General features: G+C 33.3%; 2 protein-coding genes across 2 annotated transcripts; both read left to right on the forward strand.

Annotated features, from left to right (window-relative positions):
• Window positions 1-2,058: 2,058 nt before the first annotated feature.
• On the forward strand, window positions 2,059-6,471 carry LOC104232898 (squalene epoxidase 3-like). The gene is made up of 8 exons (XM_009786184.2): window positions 2,059-2,566; window positions 3,457-3,568; window positions 3,774-3,948; window positions 4,102-4,270; window positions 4,449-4,673; window positions 4,845-5,120; window positions 5,566-5,844; window positions 6,004-6,471. The coding sequence occupies exons 1-8, from the start codon at window positions 2,096-2,098 to the stop codon at window positions 6,136-6,138; spliced, it is 1,842 nt and encodes a 613-aa protein (XP_009784486.1). The 5' UTR covers window positions 2,059-2,095; the 3' UTR covers window positions 6,139-6,471.
• A 13,729-nt stretch (window positions 6,472-20,200) lies between these two features.
• LOC104248383 (1-aminocyclopropane-1-carboxylate synthase 3-like) lies at window positions 20,201-21,915 on the forward strand. The gene is made up of 4 exons (XM_009804635.2): window positions 20,201-20,347; window positions 20,436-20,567; window positions 20,668-20,828; window positions 20,961-21,915. Exons 1-4 carry the CDS (start codon window positions 20,201-20,203, stop codon window positions 21,913-21,915), a joined length of 1,395 nt encoding a protein of 464 aa, XP_009802937.1.
• Window positions 21,916-23,019: the final 1,104 nt, after the last annotated feature.

Genomic DNA, 23,019 nt, shown 5'->3' on the forward strand with positions numbered 1-23,019 from the left:
GAGGAGTGGTTGATATCGTCACAAGAGCACTTATTCAAGCTTGTAAGGCAGAAACAATGGCTGCATGTAATGATAATGACCATAGCTCTGCTGGAGAATCGAATGCAAGATGATGAAGAAAGGATTAGAGTTCAGGTGGGTCGGTGGGTGATTGACCGGATTCTAGTGGTTTGCAATAAAATCAATCATGACTCCAAACGCTAATCTCTCAACGAGGGTAATTGATTAGTGCTGGTATGAACCTCAAATTACCCAGAATCGGGGGAGACTCGAAATAGTGGTGGATTTTAGGTTTTGTGACTTCTTAGATCCGAAATTGGAGAAGATGGGTGAGGATTTTGGGGAAATTGTTGGTAGAATGATGATTATGGGGTGTTGGAGATTATTTGGTATCAATTTGGGGTAGTTTAGGGTGTCGCCGCTGCCGTGGGGAGATTTTCGGCGGGTGGCGGACGGTGGCGATGAAAAAGATAATAAAGATCGGTCTGACTCTAGGGTTTGGGGAGGGGGAGTCTGTTCAGACACTTATAAGGGATTTGGTATTTTAGTTCCCAGCCGTTAGATCTAAGGTGATCAACGGATGGAATTTATTTTGGTGAAACGGGATCGTTTGGTAAGGGGGGGGAGGGAAATTGGACTAGGTAGGCTAACTAGGTTGGGCAAGATTTGGGGCGAATTTGGCCCATTGAAATTATCTTTGGCCCAAAATTTACAAAACTCATCATAACCTTAATTCTTTTTTTTTTTGTTTTTTTCCTTTTTAATTAAAAACCCTAATCAAATTAATTAAGAACCTAAATTAATTCCTAAATCAAATTTATTCTTAACAACTAATTTAGCACTAATGAAAGGAAATTAATGATTTAAAATTAAAAGCTAAGGATCAAATGACCATGGTATTTTTGAGATTTTTACTAATACACAACTTAAATCTTAAAAAATGCAAATAAAAACATAAAATGCAATGCATGAATATTTTTTGACATTTTTGTGGTATTTTCTTATAATCTTAAATATGGCAACTAAATGCAACAATTAACAAGAAATTCCTAAATATTCTATGAAAGTTAAAAATAATTAAGAAAAATCTATTTGTGAATTTTGTAGGAGTATTTTAGTCGGGCAAAAATCACGTCCTCACAAGTCCTACTCTAAGTACAATTCTATATGAAGAAAGAAATCCCATGATTGGCTAATCAATCCGCCTTTTCTTGATACGTGCCGGAATTTACACCGTGATCCTCGCCCGATTGCGGATATTTCGTCTTTTCGTTATTCGACTTGATAAGTTTCCCCCAATCTCTATCTTGTTCGGTTTCGATCTTGGTCGATCTCAGTCTTAATCGGTCTCAGGGCCACATGCTCGGCAACCTAACTTTGCATCATAGTTTGATATAATACTCGGTTGAACCTTGGCTTATCGCGCTCCAGTCTCGATCAGTCATACAAAAAGGGAAAACTCGAATTTGACCGTATACAAATTTTCTTATTTTTGGACTTACACACAAAACCCTTCGTGGAGAGATTTGGTACAGACGAAGGAATTTATTGGGGCATTTCGTGGTGGAAAAGATGAGGATAATATAATTGGTGGAGGGAAAGGGATCAGATGGAAGGGAAAATAAAAAGTAAAAAAGAAGTAAAATAAATAGAATAGAGATTTAGAGTTAATTATGTGGATTATTTAATTACGTGATATTTTTTATTGAGGGGGTCCCTTGCCACAGTGGACAACCGTTAGAGTTATTTTTATCTATTTTTTTATGACAGAGACGTATTTGGATCGATAGTAAAATTAGGAATAAACGTAAATAATTTAGTAAAATAGAGGGATAAATTTGCCTTTTACCCTTCTGAAGTTAGCTAGATGAATGCTTATTGATATAATAAAAAGATGGAGTTGGCAATAGAATTTTCACGTATAAAATATGCATAGTCTTTTATTCACTCAAGTCCTACCTTAGTTACTTTTCCACCAACGAACTTTAACGGTGTTAGTCCTACCAGACTTCAATATTGTCTCTACTTGCTTTGTTGTTCTCCCTATTTCCACTCAAAACTAAACGTTCCAATTGGATCTGCGCTTCCGATTTAAATGCTACTTATAAATATCCCCAACAATCCACCTTTCTCCCTCGTCTTCTCCAAACACAATTTTCGTGTGTCTACAAACCAAACACCCCCACAATTATCTCAGCCCTCTGCTTCAAGTAAAAAGAAAAAATTAGCCTTGATCTCTTTTTCCAAATATTTGCGTAATACACAGCTCCAATTCATCTCTACCAACGAGAAAATGGTGAATTTCATGATGGATAAATATATTGTCCCCACTTTCTTTGTTTCTCTATTGGGGTTCCTTCTTCTTTATATTTTGCGACCAAGATTAAGAACCGGCCCCTATTACAAGAAAAAAGACCCTAAAACCAGCCAAAAATGTGACACCCAAAATGTAATTTCTAGCAATTTAACCAATGGTGAATGCAAATTGGAAAAAGGGTCCGATGCTGATATCATCATTGTTGGAGCTGGGGTTGCTGGTGCTGCTCTTGCTCATACCCTTGCCAAGGTCTATTCCTAATTTCTCTTATTGTCTGTTTTCTATTTACTGTTTTCATTTTTTAATTTCCAAGTTCCTTTTCCTAACATATTAGTTATAGAAAAAAAAACCTTTTTTTCTAACTAAGAGAAGATTAATTCGTCATTTCTGAGAAAGCAAGAACGAACAGCTACTTGGTGGAATAGTCTAGGTGGGTACAAACTTGCCGACACTACCGTCATTAAAAAAAAGGAAAAAAGAAAAGGAAATTATCTTATTGGTGAGGTGATATTGTGGGTCTAGAAAGAGGGATGAAGGAAAATTTGTTTTTGCATATGCAGATTCATTAATAGTTCTAGTAAAGAGTAACTTTTAGCTCTTTTGAAGAAGGTCTTTTGAATTTAAATTACTTGTATGCGTATAAACTAGTCCTTCCATCCTAATATAGTCTGGCACTTTTGCTTATCAAGAGTTAATTGGACTAAATTTCAGAGCAAAATTGGACTCGATTAATTCATTTTTGTTTTGAAATTAAAAGCCAGCTGACCAGAAACCATAGGAAAAGTACTATAAGTTGCAATTCCACTCATATCAAAATGGTGCAAGCAGACTTCTACGATGTGAGATTAACTTAGTTTGTATCTTGGGAAGGGAAATATGCTAAACTTTCGGAAGAGGGAGTTGTTTATTATCTTTAATCCAACATAATGGTGCTGTTAATTTTCATATCATGATGGTAAGTGTGATATTTTAATGGTCCGGGGTAAAAAACTATGAGTCTCTAGCTGTCATGGAAATTTTGGCATTTGATCCTTCAACTTGTTTTTTTTTTTTTTTTTGTTAAATCTTTTGAGCTTTTACCAATTGCCCTGATCCTCCCCAAACCCCTAAACTTTTTATCCTTTTGGCAACTGTTGCAGGAAGGGCGAAGAGTTCTTGTCATTGAAAGGGATTTGACAGAGCCCGATCGGATTGTTGGCGAGTTGCTACAGCCTGGAGGTTATCTTAAATTGATTGAGTTGGGCCTTGAAGGTAAGAGGAAAAAAAAAAAGTAAAACAAAGAGCTTACAATTGATTGTTCTGTGATAGAGCTGGTAGGCGCAATACTAGATTTTACTATAAACTATGAATTAAGTTCTACTTTTAACTGAATTATGGACAAATATTTCAGTTTCCAGTCTAAGTTTGCGTAATTGTTTTTGGTAGTGCACTCCTAACGTTTTCCATTGGGCTGCAGATTGTGTTGAGGATATTGATGCCCAGCGGGTGGTTGGATATGCTCTTTTCAAGGATGGGAAAAGCACAAATGTTTCCTATCCCTTGGAAAATTTCCATTCTGATGTGGCTGGGAGAAGCTTCCACAATGGGCGTTTCATACAAAAGATGAGAGAAAAAGCAGCTACTTTTCCCAAGTAAGCTTTCCCTATGTAGTCTATTTATTGTATTGATCTGCTTGAGATGTTTCATACTTTTAGTAATGGATGCAGTCTTGTTTATGTAATTATCCTTCTCCTTAACAAAGTCGCAAATTATCAGCTGGCTGCTCTTTGTTAAATTATGTACAGTGTACGATTGGAGCAAGGCACTGTAACATCCCTGATTGAAGAAAATGGATCCGTTAAGGGTATCCAGTACAAAACGAAGGCTGGTCAAGAACTTAAAGCACATGCTCCTCTTACAGTAGTTTGTGATGGGTGCTTTTCAAACTTGCGACGCTCTCTTTGCAACCCTAAGGTGAACTTAGAACCATTAAACGCGTCGCTTGATTGCTTTCTTTGATGTCATATGCATGCATCAGGTCAAGCAAAAAATTGTGCCTTCATATGCCTGGTGATATATGTGAGTTGGGCTGAGTTTGACATATTTAGATCTTGGAATCATTGTAAGTGTGATTACCTATTGACATTTGCAGGTTGATATCCCATCTTGCTTTGTTGGTTTGGTATTGGAACTGGAGAACAATCAACTTCCATACCCAAACCATGGGCATGTTATTCTGGCAGATCCTTCGCCCATCTTATTTTATCCTATTAGTAGCACAGAAATCCGCTGCTTGGTCGATGTACCTGGTCAAAAGCTTCCTTCTCTTGCTAATGGTGATATGGCAAATTATTTGAAGACTATGGTGGCTCCCCAGGTAGCTATAGTTTCCTTACATAGTACTAATCGTTTAAAACATCAGAATATATACTGCCGGTTATTAAGTCCTAGATTTTTTTTTCTACCTCATATATAACTTCCTGTTTCTGAAGATACATTTTTTATACCTCCCGACATGCTTCTGTTACTGATCTATTGATTTATTCAGGTCCCACCTGAGCTACATGATGCTTTTATAACTGCAATTGATAAGGGGCATATTAGAACTATGCCAAATAGGAGCATGCCAGCTGCTCCGTATCCTACCCCTGGAGCTCTGTTACTTGGTGATTCTTTCAACATGCGTCATCCTTTAACTGGTGGGGGAATGACAGTTGCGCTTTCAGATATTGCAGTGTTAAGGAATCTTCTTAAGCCATTGAACGACCTGAATGATGCAGATGAGCTATGTAAATATCTGGAGTCCTTTTATACTTTGCGCAAGGTAAAGCTCCGGCTCTGTCCTCTGGTTTACTCTATTATCAGTTTTGACTGATTTGTAGTAATATGTGTTATGGCTTATTGAGAAGAAAATTTGATTTCAGTTTCTTGATCAAGTGTAGGAGAAAGAACATATGCTTAATTATCATTAGCTAAAACATCCATATTCTTTTCTCTACTTTTAACTGCTTTATTCATGTTTTATGAACTGAAAAGTTGCATTTTAACGTGGCATGAGTAATCTTTTACCTGATAGCTTTGCCAATTTCTCAGAAAATCATATTTTATTTGAAGTGGGGTTAATTTCTGAAACATACGTCTCTATTTGATAGCTCTTCCGTTGAAAAGAATACAAACAAATTGAACTGAAACACTGGATTGAAAAAATTGTTTCTTTTTTATGACTTAATTAGCCTGTCACTCATTATTGTATTGGTCTCTGTTTGCAGCCAGTGGCTTCAACAATAAATACTTTGGCTGGAGCACTGTACAAGGTGTTCTGTGCTTCTCCTGATCAAGCGAGGAAGGAGATGCGAGAAGCATGTTTCGACTATTTGAGTCTTGGAGGTACTTGTTCAACAGGACCCGTAGCTCTACTCTCTGGTCTTAATCCTAGCCCGCTGAGCTTGGTACTCCATTTCTTTGCTGTGGCCATATATGGAGTTGGTCGTTTACTCGTTCCATTTCCTTCCCCAAAGAGATTGTGGATTGGAGCTAGATTAATCTCGGTATGTACCTGAACTATGATTTTCAAACTTTCTCCTCCATTGAATCTTCGTACATGTGCTATGTTGCACTTCGTTCCAGTTGAAATTCCTGCTTTCCTGCATCATCGTTTTTCCTTGTGCAAAAGTGTGACTCGTATGGCATGAATTCCCTTTTTGCAGGCTGCATCGAGTATCATATTTCCCATTATAAAAGCAGAAGGGGTCAGGCAAATGTTCTTCCCAACAACAATACCAGCATATCACAGAGCTCCTCCAGTAAACAAGGGGTCAGATCAGATTAAGCAAAATAAATAATTGAAGTTTTGTTCCATGAATAGCATCAACATTTATACACTTGCTTTTTCAAAGCAAGAAATGTAAGTTGCAATCCCCTCCCAAAAAAATTAAAGATAAAAATAAAAATAAAGAGAGACTACCATATTGTAGCCATATCATACCAATTAAGGAAGCTCAAGTACGTAGTAGTTGAAATCCAGTGCCACTCTTTAACCTGTAAAATTGAACATTGTAGCCTTTTTATCTTGGACAGTACAATTCATACCTCATTTGTAGTTCTGAGTAAGAGATTCACAATTACGTTTCTATATTGTACATCACGGTTATGTATTGCTTATCAGTTTGTTTAAAGTTGCCTTTTCGTTCTCAACTTCTTAAAAGATTGCATCTTCAATTAATAACAATTGTTTTAAATATTTTGGGATCTCAGAGCCCATGGAATTAATCTCACTAGAATCTCTAATGTCTCATGGGGCGTTCAAAAAACCATGTATGATGAGTTTGTTTAGTTAATTGATGAGTTAAGAGAAATGGACCATTAACTCTTTGTGCATATCTTGAAGGTTTTGTGGGGCAAGGCTTCACATGCCCTAATCACCCTTTCCTTGCAACTAACAGAAGATTTGGTTTTGGACTTCATTATGACTATTTTTATTAGGATTAGTTAAAGCATCACAGATAACTATGAATTAAACACAAAAGATCTTTGCAAAGTCATTTTCTTCTATTTAATTTGTGTTTTCCATCGTCAAGCATATTGAGAAACACATGTGTTTACCCGTAAAACGGTACAATTGAATTTATAACGTGGTTTATAGACAAACGAATCGATTCCCAAAATTATAAACAAATTAAATAATATGCAAGACTTAGTGTTGAAATCGAAATAAGGTGTAGCGGACAGCTTGGTTCCGGGAGCAGGCTTTCGGAGGCAGCAATAAGAACATTGATAGACAGAAAATAAAATATCATTTAGCTTGGGATAATGTGTAGCATAAGTTTGTTAGAAATTTCCTCTCTTACAATGGCTGTTGAAGTCACTATTTATAGTAATACCTAGGGAACAAGATCGTAGGATTAAGCTCCTCTTAAATGACAATAATGGGTCATTGATGAATGCGTAGCGACAAGATATGAATGTCAAAATTCTCCGTAATGAATTGTGTATTTTTTACTGAAGAATATTCTTCATTAAATATCATTTGGTGGCAAATATTCGTTTGCCCTCATTAGCAATGTTTCCTTCGGGATCTATCTGATGCCAAACGAAGCTACTGTCCTTGGTCTTGGTTTCCACTCACTTTGTCTTCTGTCTGTCCCCGATTTCACATGTCATTATGTTATTTGAGTATGTAATGTGAACCGATTTTATCCTATACAAACATGAAAGTCCAAAAATTATTTTGCCCAGCAAGAATAATTGGCTCGTGCTACTTATGTGTTGTTAACAAATAAAGCCTTGTATCTCATTTAGTAAAATAACTAGCATCATTATGTCCATACAACTCCTCAAAAACATTTTAAATATATGGGTCTGAAACTTTAATATTTAGGCTGATTTTCTATGATCAGTTTTCAATTGAAAAGACAAGTGTGATTCCCACTACGTGTAACTTGTGTTATATATTATTTCCATCTGAACTTATTCCTTAATATTACTACTAGAAATCCGGAAAAAAGCGATCAAAGTTGGTCGCTTATATGTCAAAAAGCGACCAAAAAGCGTCCAAACTGGCTTGATCGCTATTTTGCTGGTCCCTTTACCTTAAAGACCAAAGTTGGTCGCTAATTAGCGACCAACTTTGGTCTCTAAGGTAAAAGGACCAAATATTCCGGATAAACAATATACCGACCAACTTTGGTCGCTTTATTATTTTAATAATAGAAATTTAGCGACCAAAATTGGTCTCTATATTTAAATTACGTTTTTTATTTATTATTAATCAAAATATAGCGACTAACTTTGGTCTGTAAACCAAATATTATATTTTAAAATCTAAAAAATAGCGACCAAAATTGGTCGCTTTTTTTAAAAAAATATTAATTTTTTTTAAACATTAGCGACCAAAATTGGCCGCTAATTCCATGAATCTAATTATTTTTTAAACATAAGCGACCAAAATTGGTCGCTATTTTCTAGAATTTTTTTTTTAATAGAATTGCGACCAAAGTTGGTCGCTTTTTAGGAAATCTGGGTTAACGCTATTGAATAGAAAATATTTTTTTTAAATAGAAAAACGATCAAAGTTGGTCGCTTTTCTGGGTATAATTTTGGCCGAAACTGCCTGTTTTGGCAGCTACACCACCTGCCAGCATACCAAATTCCCTAGTACAAGCAACAACAACAACAATACCACCACCAACAACAACAACAACAACATTAAAACCAACAAAGTATAAAGTTCAATAGAACTAACACATTAAGCTAACAAAATTAAGTTAACGCTTATTACAAGCCAATTCGAAAACTGGTTCTATTAAAAGTATATAAAGTACTCAAGGAGTGTTCTTTCAGCATCCTCGTTCGAAAGTTCAATTCATATCCAAAAATTTCAATTCATATCCACAAAAGTTCAATTCATATCCTAAAATTTCAATTTATAAACTAAAATTCCAATACATAAACTAAAAGTCCAATTCATATCCTAAATGTTCAATTCATATCCTAAAGGCTCAATTCATATCCTAAAAGTTTAGTTCATACACAAAAATTTCAATTCATATCCTAAAGGTTCAATTCAAATCCTAAAAGTCCAATTCATATCCTAAAGGTTCAATTCATATCCTAAAATTTCAATTTATAAACTAAAATTCCAATACATAAACTAAAAGTCCAATTCATATCCTAAAGGCTCAATTCATATCCTAAAAGTTCAATTCATACACAAAAATTTCAATTCATACACAAAAAATTCAATTCATATCCTAAAGGCTCAATTCATACACAAAAATTTCAATTCATATCCTAAAGGTTCAATACATATCCTAACATTTCAATTCATATCCACAGAAGTTCAATTCATATCCTAAAATTCTAATTTATAAACTAAAATTTCAATACATAAACTAAAAGTCCAATTCATATCCTAAAGGTTCAATTCATATCCTAAAGGCTCAATTCATATCCTAAAAGTTCAATTCATACAGAAAAATTTCAATTCATACACAAAAAATTCAATTCATATCCTAAAGGCTCAATTCATACACAAAAATTTCAATTCATATCCTAAAAGTTCAATTCATATCCTAAAATTTCAATTCATATCCACAAAAGTTCAATTCATATCCTAAAATTTCAATATATAAACTAAAATTTCAATACATAAACTAAAAGTCCAATTCATATCCTAAAATTTCAATATATAAATTAAAATTCTAATTCATAAACTAAAGGTTCAATTTATAAACTAAAATTCCAATACATAAAATAAAGGTTCAATTCATACACAAAAGTTCAATTCATATCCTAAAATTTCAATTCATATCCACAAAATTTCAATTCATATCCTAAAATTTCAATTTATAAATTAAAATTCCAATTCATAAACTAAATGTTCAATTCATATCCTAAATTTCAATTCATATCCACAAAAGTTCAATTCATATCCTAAAATTTTAATTTATAAACTAAAATTCCAATACATAAAATAAAGGTTCAATTCATACACAAAAGTTCAATTCATATCCTAAAATTTCAATTCATATCCACAAAATTTCAATTCATATCCTAAAATTTCAATTTATAAATTAAAATTCCAATTCATAAACTAAAGGTTCAATTCATATCCTAAATTTCAATTCATATCCACAAAACTTCAATTCATATCCTAAAATTTCAATTTATAAACTAAAATTCTAATACATAAACTAAAAGTCCAATTCATATCCTAAAGCTTCAATTCATATCCTAAAGGCTCAATTCATATCTTAAAAGTTCAATTCATATATAAAAATTTCAATTCATATTCTAAAGGTTCAATTCATATCCTAAAATTTCAATTCATATCCACAAAAGTTCAATTCATATCCTAAAATTTTAATTTATAAACTAAAATTTCAATACATAAACTAAAAGTCCAATTCATATCCTAAAATTTCAATTCATATCCACAAAAGTTTAATTCATATCCTAAAATTTCAATTTATAAACTAAAATTTCAATACATAAATTAAAAGTCCAATTCATATCCCAAAGGTTCAATTCATATCCTAAAATTTCAATTCATATCCACAAAAGTTCAATTCATATCCTAAAATTTCAATTTATAAACTAAAATTTCAATACATAAACTAAAAGTCAAATTCTTATCCTAAAATTTCAATTCATATCCACAAAAGTTCAATTCATATCCTAAAATTTCAATTTATAAACTAAAATTTCAATACATAAACTAAAAGTCCAATTCATATCCCAAAGGTTCAATTCATATCCTAAATTTCAATTCATATCCACAAAAGTTCAATTCATATCCTAAAATTTCAATTTATATCCACTAAAATTCCAATACATAAACAAAAGGTTCAATTCATACCCAAAAATTTCAGTTCATATTCTAAAGGTTCAATTCATATCCTAAAAGTCCAATTCATATTCTAAAGGTTCAATTCATATCCTAAAGGCTCAATTCATATCTTAAAGGCTCAATTCATATCCTAAAAGTTCAATTCATACACAAAAAATTCAATTAATATCCTAAAGGTTCAATTCATATCCTAAAATTTCAATTCATATCCACAAAAGTTCAATTCATATCCTAAAATTTTAATTTATAAACTAAAATTCCAATACATAAACTAAAAGTCCAATTCATATCCTAAAGGTTCAATTCATATCCTAAATTTCAATTCATATCCACAAAAGTTCAAATCATATCCCAAAATTTCAATTTATAAACTAAAATTCCAATACATAAACTAAAAGTCCAATTCATATCCTAAAGGTTCAATTCATATCCTAAAGGCTCAATTCATATCCTAAAAGTTCAATTCATACACAAAAATTTCAATTCATATCCTAAAGGTTCAATTCATATCCTAAAATTTCAATTCATATCCTAAAAGTTCAATTCATACACAAAGCTAACTAAAACAAGACCTAAACCCTAATCCTCAATAAAATACTATGTTCAAAGAATTGAAACACTAATTCATATCCTTAAACTACAATATTAAAATAATTGAAACAAAAACTAGAAATAACAAGGATTCAAGGTTATAATTCAAACCTAGGTTTTTTTTAGGTGGAGAAGGAGAGAAAGGGGCAACAGCGGCTCTGGCGGTGGCTCCGGCGGTCACAGTAGTGGCGCGGGGTGGGGGATTGATTTGTGTGAGGGAAATAGAGAACGGGAGAGGAATGTGTTGAGAGAGAGTTGGGAAAATTTTAAGGAAGAAAATAAGAGAATGGGAGGGGGAAACCCGTTTTTGAGTCTAGATTTACAAAAAGCGACCAACGTTGGTCGCTATTTTTGGTAGCTAATTAAGTTTTGACTGTTTGACCAAAATAGCGACCAACGTTGGTCGCTATTTTTTGACTGATTGACCAAAATAATTTCTAAAAAAAATTAAATAAAATTTTTTTATTTTGGTTTTTAAATATTATAAGCTATAAAAAAGCCTTATTAGCTATAAATATTTATTTTATTTAACTACAATTATTATAAATAATTTAAAACTACAAGCACAATCTTTAAAAAAAATTATATTAACTAGGTAATTACTTTTAATATATTATAATAGCATGTATGTAAAGGAATTTTTAAGTTATATTTAAGTATATGAGTAATTTCATACACATGCATAAACTATATTGTAATTGATGATCAATCTTATACATTACTATGTACGAATAATTAATGAATTGATAAATCAATATAATATTATTCTATATATATAGACACACACACAGACACTTCACTGTAATACTATAACGTATATATAACTTGTTATAGTATATGTTAGTGTGTGTATATATAACACACACTTCGTGCTACTTTAACTACATATATAGCATGTTATAGTATATGCTACTATATTCATTATTTGTATTATAACAGAGTTAATGAATTACATTCATTCATCACTAGGTTATAAGTCGATGAATCAATTATAACATATTAATTGATATAAATCGAGACGTTTTGTTTTTAATATTCAAAGATGCATCTGAGTAGGTTATAAGTCGATGAATCAATTTACAATTTAAGCAATCCCTAAAAGAACCCGACCATGTGTTCCTAGCGTTTCATGTTCTTATATATATACATATATATATATAGACACATGTACACACAGACAGACACTTCACTGTAATACTATAACGCATATATAACTTGTTATTGTATATGTGTAACGACCCGACTTGTCGTTTTAAGAATTAGTGTCCCGTTCAGAGGCTTAAGACCTCAAGAAGCTTCATAGCGTGTATTATGACTTGCGTGTGCGATCGATTTTGATTTTCGAATTATTCAAGACTTAATTGAAAGAACAATATATTCTTGTTTTGGAAGCTTGAATGAAAAGAGTTGGCCGGAGTTTAACTTTTGTGCAAACAACCCCGGAATAGAATTTTAATGGTTCCAATAGCTTCTTATGATTATTTCGGACTTAGACACTTGATCGGAATTGGAGTTAGAAGTCTGTAGAGCAATTCATCACATTTTGGCGAAATTACAAAGTTGACGTGTTCTAATTATTTTGTATACAAACGAGGACTGATAAAATGATGGATATCAATTGGATATGATAATAAATGTACGATGCATATTATAAGTGATATGGGGTTTAACGAATGTCCTAAGTCTAAGTCAAGTTGAAAAATTTCCTAATAGACTAAAGTTGCAAATGAGTACGCGCAAGACCTCACTTTGGATGATCATATTTACATATATATATATAAAGAACTATGTGATGGACAACCTATCAAATGAAAGCTTTTTGAGTCTAGTTTCCAACGCTTCAAACCGTTCGTCATTCGGACACTCCTACTAGAAGTTATGACCAAATTACCAAAGCAGCTCAGAAACTTGCACTACCGCGGCGTCCCATGCGGCGCCCCATGCGGCGTGCCTGTAGGAAAATCCAGAGAGCATTAGAAAATGTTTTCTGAGCATATTTTGCACAGCCGACCCGTCCCCCGCGGTACCTCATGCGCCGCGGCAGTACAAAAACGGGTTTTTTAAGACCCGAACCCCATTTCATTTAACTCGTTTGGGGTTTGTTATTTTGGGATTTTCTGGTGCTTTTAGAGAGAGGGAAGAGAAATTCTAGAGAGAGTAAGAAGCTCAAGTTCCTCGTTCATCAAAAATCTTGTCCAAACCTTGAAATCGCATCAAAGGGGTTGATAAGGCTTCAAGAGGTAAGAATTTCTTTTTCCCAATCCGATGTCGGAATTCGATAATTTTTGTATGGTTGAACTCGTATCGGAATGAGTATTCGGATTTCGTAAGTTTTCCCGGGATTCATGATGTGGGTCTCACTGTTGAATTTTAAAATATATTTCGGATTTTATCCGGAAACAATTAGTAAATTCATATGGAAATAATTCGTATGATTTATATTGAGTATATTGAATTATTATGACTAGATTTGAAGCTTCGGACGAATTCGCGAGGCAAAGGCTTGTTGGAATTTTGAATTGGTTGCAAAGCGAGGTAAGTGTTTGGTCTAACCTTAGCTTGAGGTATTAGGAGTTGTGTCCTATTTGTTATATGTTATTTGTTGAGTACGACGTATAGGCATGATGACGAGTATCTATACGTTGGTGACAAGCATACCCGTGAGTCTTATACTTTGATTAATGTGACTCTGTTTCGTATTGTATATGCTCTATATGATAATTTCTATTGAGGAATATAACTTGCGGAAGTATTATTGTTAATTGGACATTATAGAGCATTAGCTCTAGTTAAAAATAGAATTGTTGAACATTATAGAGCATTGACTCAAGTTGAAAAATTGAATTGTTGAACATTGTAGAGCATTGGCTCTAGTTAAGAATAAAATTGTTGAACATTATTGAGCATTGGCTCAAGTTGACAATTAAATTGTTGAACATTGTAGAGCATTGACTCAAGTTGTGAATAAAGGAGAGAGAGAATCATGACATTGTCTCCCTTGCCAGGATGTTATTGTTTTGATGTTGTTTCCCTTGCCGGGATTTGATTGTTGTACTATTGTTCCCTTGCCGGGATTTTATTGTAATTTCATTTATTTCCTTGCCCTTATTTCTTGTAATTGTTGTTTGGGTGAGGAAGAGTGTTAAAACACGAAGGGTGATGCCGTGTATGATTTGTGAGGAAAGAGTGTAAAGTACGAAGGGTGATGCCGTGCAACACGATGTACCATTCCGTGCCTATTATATTGAGAGTAAAAGCATGAAGGGTGATGCCGTGCAGTTTATATTGATTCTTATGGTGAGGACGAGAGTAAAAGCACGAAGGGTGATGCCGTGCACTTGTCCTTGATTTTTCCTGATTCTAATTGAGTTATGTTGTCCTTTACGTTTATTTACTGATTTTCTGTTGTTACTTGATTTTATTTCGATGTTATAGATTCCCTTACCCTATTTGCTTTGTGTTTGTTGCTTGGGTAAGGAAGAGTGTAAAGCACGAAGGGTGATGCCGTGTATTGTTTTGGTGAGAGAGTGTTAAAACACGAAGGGTGATGTCGTGTATTGTTTTGATGAGAGAGTATTAAAACACAAAGGGTAATGCCATGCACTTTCTGTTTGATGTGTTTACTTGTTATTAACAGTTCAAGTGTATTAACTGTTTAGATCTCTTTACTGTTGTGATCTTTTGTGTTGGAATCCATAGTGTTTACAATACCTCGCCTTATTTTTTTATATGTTCAATACTTCAAATTTCAATAATTGTTACATTTTTAACTCAATTGATTTCTCAACTAAATTTTTCCTTAAACCGTTTGAGGTTGTACTTTACTTAAAAGGGAATTCCTTCTATGTCTTGATTTATTGATTTTTCGTATTAAAGGTAATGATTCATTCGATATTGTACTTTAATTGAAACGGGTATTTTCTTTATCAAATGATTTCTAAAAATTACTTCATCTTTTCTTGTTGATTTCCTATTTGGGTTGGGGGTTGTACTCTACTTTATGTTAAGTGAATGAGGCTCCTTGAACATTTTTAATTGTATTGGGTTATGGAACCTATGAACTGAGTAATATGAGAATATTGTTGTGCAATATGAGACAGAAATATGTGGGCACGAGGTGCCGTGAAAATATGAAAGTGGGTTGAGACCTATATTATCTATGATTATGAAATGAGGCGTCACAAGGTGACCTTTACTCGAAAGAATTATATTCGAAAGATGCTTATTTGAAAGATACTTATTTGAAGGAAATATATTCGAAATATATTTATTGAAAAGCATATTATCTTAGAGATTATTACTTGAAGGATTTATAGGCGAAAGATTTATATTTGAAGGACTTGATTAATTGATTGCACTTGTATTTATTATTTGTTGAGAGAAGCATTTATGGTGTTCCTGTTGCCTGCTATTTATATCACTGGTTGGTCATTTTTGCCATCATTGTTATCTGCTTCCTATTATTTTTGTACGCTATATTGCACATGTTTATTTGGTAGTCTGGTCCTAGCCTCGTCACTACTTCGCCGAGGTTAGGCTAGGCACTTACCAACACATGGGGTCGGTTGTGCTGATACTACACTTCTGTATATTTTTGTGTACAGATCCAGGTATTTGATCGATAGTAACTGTTCGTTGCGGTGGAGACTCAAGGTAAACCTGTTGCAGCGTTCGCAGTCCTCGGAGTCACCTTAAATTGTACTTATTTCTACTTGTCCCCTTTGTTTCGGAACAGTGATGTACTTATTTTGTATAACTACTCTTAGAAAGGCTTGTGACTTGTACCACCGGTTTTGGGAATTGTAAATTGTTAAGAGTTATTGAATTTAAAGTTGACAAATGTCAATGTTATTTCAGTTAATGTTAGGCTTACCTAGTTTAGAGACTATGTGCCATCACGACTTCTTCGGAGGGATTTTTGGGTCGTGACAATATGTTAGTGTGTGTGTGTATATATATAACACATACTTCGTGCTACTTTAACTACATATATATCATGTTATAGTATATACTACTGTATTCATTATTTGTATTATAACAGAATTAATGAATTACATTCATTCATCACTATGTTATAAGTTGATGAATCAATTATAACATATTAATTGATATAAGTCGAGACGTTTTGTTTTTAATATTCAAAGATGCATCTGAGTAGGTTATAAGTCGATGAATCAATTTACAATTTAAGCAATCCCTAAAAGAACCCGACCCTGTGTTCGTAGCGCTTCATATTCTTATATATATATATATATATATATATATATATATATATATATATTTAGACACACTCAAACACTTCACTGTAATACTATAACGTATATATAACTTGTTATTGTATATGTTATAGTGTATATATATAACACACACACTTCGTGCTACTTTAACTACATATATAGCATATAACATGTTATAGTACATGATACTGTATTTATTATTTGTATTGTAACAGAGTTAATGAATTGCATTCATTCATCACTAGGTTATAAGTCGATGAATCAATTATAATAGATTAAGTGATATAAGTCGAGACGTTTTGTTTTTAATATTCAACGATGCATCTGAGTAGGTTATAAGTCGATGAATCAATTTACATATATATATATATATACATATATATATATATATATATACACGCTTATATATATATATATATATATATATATACACGCTTCGTTGTACTACTTTAACTACATATATAACATGTTAGAGTATATTTTAGTGTATTCATCCCTTGTATTACAAAAGTGTTAACGGATTACATTTATATTATTTAGATAGTAAATACAAAAGTGATTTTTAATTTTGACCAATGTTGACCTGAAAAGAGACCAACTTTGGTCGCTAGTTATCCAGAAATTAAAATTAGCGACCAAATTGGTCGCTAAATTTAAATCACATTTATTTATATTTTATATAATATTTAAAATAATAATATAATTGTTAAACGTTAGAACGGGTCCCAGATAAGCGACCAAAGTTGGTCTCTATCTGCTTCCCTTTCGTAAGCGACCAACTTTGGTCGCTAATTTTGAATTATATTTATTTATATTTTATAATTTTTTAAATAATAATATAATTATTAAAATTTTATAACTGGATCCCAGATTAGCGACCAAAGTTGGTCTCTATCTGCTTCCCCTTTCGTAAGCGACCAACTTTGGTCGCTAATTTTAAATTATATTTATTTATATTTTATAATTTTTTTAAATAATAATATAATTATTAAAATTTTATAACTGGGTCCCACTTTAGCGATCAAAGTTGGTCGCTAATTTCAGTATTTCTTTGACCAAGCAAGTCTGACCAGTCCGGTCAACATTTTGACCACATTATCGACCAAAAAGCGACCAACCTTGGTCGCTAATGTATTTAGAATAATTATTTAATTATTTTCTCCAATTTAGCGACCAACTTTGGTCACTTTTCTTGACAGACCAATTTTGGTCGCTTTACCGGATTTCTAGTAGTGAATGTTTTTGGCGTATTTACATCTGTCAATGCACTGTTTTAAAGTATCTTAAACCTAAATATTGGTATGTTTTTTTCCAGTAATATTGAAATATAAGCTTTCGTTACATCGCATTATGATTGAGATTGTATTACAAGAAAGCAAATTAAGTCTCGTCCGCGCGGATCTAATAATTCGAACGAAGCGGCAGAGCCAACAATTCTAACAAGGATACTAAAAGAAATACAACAATACCACACATGAGATATAACGTGCGGCCTAAAATAATTTTTGAGCTACATTTGTGTTGGATTAGGAGGTCAAAGGGATTAAGCAATTCATTCATTATACAAAAAGTAAAAGGCCTTATTTTACCCCTATTTGCATGTATATTTTTTCGATAAAGGAGATTTAGTTTAATCATTTTGAATTATGTAGCTCCGCCCCTAACATATACATGTAAGAATTTAGATTTCTCATCCCGAACTTAGACAGCACAATGCTCTGCTTCAATCAAAGATACACAAAATTTACATATGGATCCAGACATTAATCGTAGTCAATCCTAGGAAAAACAGTCACCACCTTGTTTTAGATCTGAGTATCATGTCGTTTCTACTCCCTTAATTAATTAAGCTTAAGGCAAAGGTTGATTCAGTCAATCAGATCTACAATATGCATTACCAAACTGCCTTAATGTTGTGCAAAACTGAAGCACGATTTAAGCATCTGTTCATTAAATTCTAAAAACGATTCATTTGGTCAATCACACCCGAGTAATTAAATCCATTAAATGAGATATATATGCGTTTCCGTTTTATCAACTTCTTATTACCTTAATTAATTAATTAATTATATCAGTTACACTTTTTAGAGTCATAAGTGTTTGTTCGAAGTCAACCATTGACTTTATGGTTAACTTAAAATTCCACGATCATAAGTAAAATTACAGACTTGGATCATGAACTGTTCCTCACTTGTTTAAACCAAACGGCCCCACTAATAAATAAAACTAAATTGTGCTATAAGAATTGCAGATTTTCTCTATCTTGAATAGTTGAGCTGTTTTCAGAAATGTGAATTGGGTCTAAGCGCATTAAGCAGTGTGAATGCTCCTTCTGTGCAAACCAAATTAAACTTATGCATAATTTTATTTTTGTAATTCTTTAATTTTCACTAATGCGAAATGCCAAGCTATTAGAAACCGGAGGTTGACTTGAACTCATTATTTTATAGGCTATTTCACTCAAATAATTAGAAATAAGAAACTACCATGTGGAAAAATATAATTTAGAATTAATTAAGAAAACAACTTGTTTTTCGCCCAATGCAACCTGAGGACAAGAAAAGATTGAGTGGCCGACACATAGCGAGGAGATGTGGGACAATAGGAGGGAACAAATGGAGCACGGGCACAGCCACTGGTCTTTACTTTTGGATGGAATTTTTTATATGTGTGCCCATGGTTGTCTTCTTCATTTGCTTGTCGACATTATTAAGTTACATATTTTGTTCACCCGAAAAGAGTAAAAATATTTCAAATACCATAATCGATATTCCTTTCAAACATCGATTTCTCACAGAAAATTAATAACTAATTATTATTATAACTTATATAAGAAACACTATTCCTATGAGTCGGAAAAATATTTTAAGTACTTATTGATGAATATTGTGATGCTAATCCAAGTTTAAAAGTAAGATTTTTTAAACTTGTAATCTAAAATAAGCCATAAACATTTGTGTGGGTGTGAATGTAAAATGAAAAATTTAAAGTTTAATTTTTTTTAAAAAAAAATAAGGAGCATGACATTTTTCTCCAGACACACTAAAAACAAAAGAATATACATTAAATTGGGACAGAGGAATATATAATAGAGACAAATTTATTCTTAGTTAGTAATAATATTATATAAAATAGAAAATAAGAGTACTATTACTTTTCTTATGTTAATTTAGAGTAGTACTAGTAGCACACTAATTAACATCGGCAACATTATCTTTTTCCAAGTGTTTTTTTTAACAAGTATAGGAAAAATATATATGGATGGGGACATTAGTTCCACTTTCTCGTTAAACCCTTGGACAAGCAGGGACAATTGAACCCCAAATGTCCCTAACGTTCAATAAAACGATATAAAAGCGCGTTAAATTATTATACATATCCCAGCACATGTACTTAAATTACTAGTAATTGATTGTTTCATAATAAAGGAACAAAAAAACAAAAACGGCTGAGTCAAAGTTTGAAAAATATGGTGAGTAATTAATTGCTGATACGTTGTTTCTTTGTTACTAAACTCCTATATATGTATAGCTCACCCGGATATCTAGCACCTAGCAACATACCATTCAAATACAACCCTTCATTCTTCTTTGTACTATTTTCTGTCTCTCAAACAAATATTTTTCAAGTGCTTACTTATTGCTTGGCCTAATAATTCTTGTTGGCCTTTTATTTCTTGGCACATTTGCTTGAAGTTGTGAGATTTCAAAGACAAAAACATCAGAAAATATGAAGCTCCTATCGAAGAAAGTCATGTGTAACTCGCACGGACAAGATTCTTCATACTTCCTAGGATGGCAAGAGTACGAGAAGAACCCATACGATGAAACTCGTAACCCTAAAGGAATAATCCAGATGGGTCTTGCAGAGAATCAGGTTACATAACAGTAACGCATTAATTTTTCAATTTATGCATTTAGTTCTTGTTTTGACTTGGAATTTACGTGGACGTTTTGATGTGCAGCTCTCTTTCGATTTACTAGAGTCATGGCTTGCTCAAAACCCAGATGCAGCTGGATTTAAGAGAAATGGAGAGTCAATATTTAGAGAGCTTGCCCTATTTCAAGATTATCACGGCCTTCCAGCTTTAAAAAAGGTACGTCTATATTCCACTAATTAATTTAAATATTACATTAATTAAGTGTGCATGTATCTTTTACATAATAGTCTTACATTGTTATGTTTACCATATGCAGGCATTGGTTCAATTCATGGCAGAAATAAGAGGGAACAAAGTGAGCTTTGATTCAAACAAGCTTGTACTAACAGCCGGCGCTACTTCTGCAAATGAGACACTCATGTTTTGTCTCGCCGATCACGGCGATGCTTTTTTCCTTCCCACTCCATACTACCCTGGGTACGTTACGTTAATCCTTTTGCTTCTAACGTAGATTTTACTATACTACTAACTAATGTATTAACATCTCTTTTGCTAAAATGAAAACTATGTTTTTTACTAACTATGGTACTATTGTATTGTGTTGTGCAGATTTGATAGAGATCTGAAATGGAGAACGGGGGCTGAGATTGTGCCAATACAATGCACAAGTTCAAATGGCTTTAGAATAACAGAATCTGCTCTTGAAGAAGCTTACCAAGAAGCCAAAAGACGAAACCTTAGAGTGAAAGGTGTTTTAGTGACAAACCCTTCAAACCCATTGGGCACAACATTAAGCAAACAAGAAATTCAACTCCTTTTAACCTTCATTTCTACAAAAGACATCCATCTTATTAGCGACGAAATCTATTCTGGCGCTGTTTTTAACTCGCCTAGCTTCGTTAGTGTCGTGGAAATACTAATAGAAAACAACTATATGAACTCCAAAATATGGGATCGAGTTCACATTGTCTATAGCCTTTCAAAAGATTTAGGTCTCCCAGGATTTCGAATTGGTGCCATTTATTCCAACGACGAATTAGTTGTTGCCGCCGCCACCAAAATGTCCAGTTTCGGATTAATTTCATCCCAAACTCAGTACCTTCTCTCGGCCATGCTTTCTGACAAAAAATTCACAAAAATGTATATCTCCGAAAATCAAAAGAGGCTCAAGAAAAGACATGAAATGCTAGTTCGAGGTCTTCAAAATGCTGGAATTAGCTGCCTTGATAGCAATGCTGGCTTGTTTTGTTGGGTTGACATGAGACATCTCTTAAGATCAAATACTTTTGATGCAGAAATTGAATTATGGAAGAAAATAGTGTACGACGTTGGACTAAATATTTCCCCTGGATCCTCGTGCCATTGTACAGAACCGGGCTGGTTTCGTGCATGTTTCGCTAACATGTCCGAAGATACGCTAAACCTCGCCATACAACGTTTGAAGGCTTTTGTTGATGCTACCAATAACAACAACCAAAATCACCACCAGTCAAGTTTGAGTTCAAAGAAGCCCAGGTGGGTTTTCCGACTATCGTTTAATGACAGCCGTCAAAGAGAACGATAATCATGTCTGAACATTTCCTTGTCTCAGAGGCGAATTTAGAATCTTGAATTTACGGTTTCTGAGGGTTCTTTGTATATTATTTATACAGATGGATTTCTTAACATAAATATAGGATCTCGGCCAAAATTATTGGGTTTTGCCAACCCATAGCTAGAACGCTAGCCCCGTCCCTGCCTTGTCTAGATGATTTTTTATCTCAACGTTTAGATGTTGAGTTTGATCCCAAAATCCTTTTGTATCATAGTAACACTTTGTGTTTTATATTTTTAATGTAGAAGGTGCACTCGGTCCATTTGATGGACGAGAAGTGCTTTTTCATTATTTTGTAAATCTGCATCAAATCTTGTCGAAATGTTCATTTAGTTCCATAATCTCATAAATTTTCTTGAGATAAATGAATTATTTATATCACATGGTGGTGAGGATATCAGTTTTGATATTAAAATGGATTGTTCTCTCGACCATGACTATTTGATTCATTTTTAAGTTGTTGAATCTGGGTATTACCCATTTTCACGACCATACGGTAGCAGGATACAAAATAGAGTCAACAGACAAATGAAGAAGGATGTGTTGTCATAAAATAGTATCCACGGCGGAGAAACTAGAAGCTTCTCTCAGCTAAGGCTGAAATGGCGAAGAAGCAACGAACTGGAGGGAGAGGGCAATTAGGAACGGTAAATCAGCAGAGAAATTTTGGCATGAGAGCAATTCCACAAACTGAAGATGCAAAGAAAACTAGAAGCATTAATGTGTTACAAGGAGTAATTCCGTTGGAACTGCAGCAGACACCTATGACGGGGCCATCAAAGGAAACGCCAATGGCAACACCGATAGCTACGCAATCAATTACGCAAGCAACTAAGCAGCAGGACAATAGCAATCAAGCACAGTCTAGCGGGAAGCAATCATGGGCGGACAAAGTGGGAAAAGAGGAGGAACTAATAGGTAAATCTCAAGCCCTAGCTTTAAATTTGAAATCCTGGAGTAAAATAGTTGGAAATACACCAGTAACTGAGGGATTTGACCTAGAAGGAGTGAATTCTAATGCTAATGTCAAAATAACGATGGAAGATGTAAAAGAGGAAATAGAATACTGGCAAA

The sequence above is a fragment of the Nicotiana sylvestris genome, chromosome 2, assembly GCF_000393655.2.
Source record: "Nicotiana sylvestris chromosome 2, ASM39365v2, whole genome shotgun sequence".
NCBI lineage: Eukaryota > Viridiplantae > Streptophyta > Magnoliopsida > Solanales > Solanaceae > Nicotiana > Nicotiana sylvestris.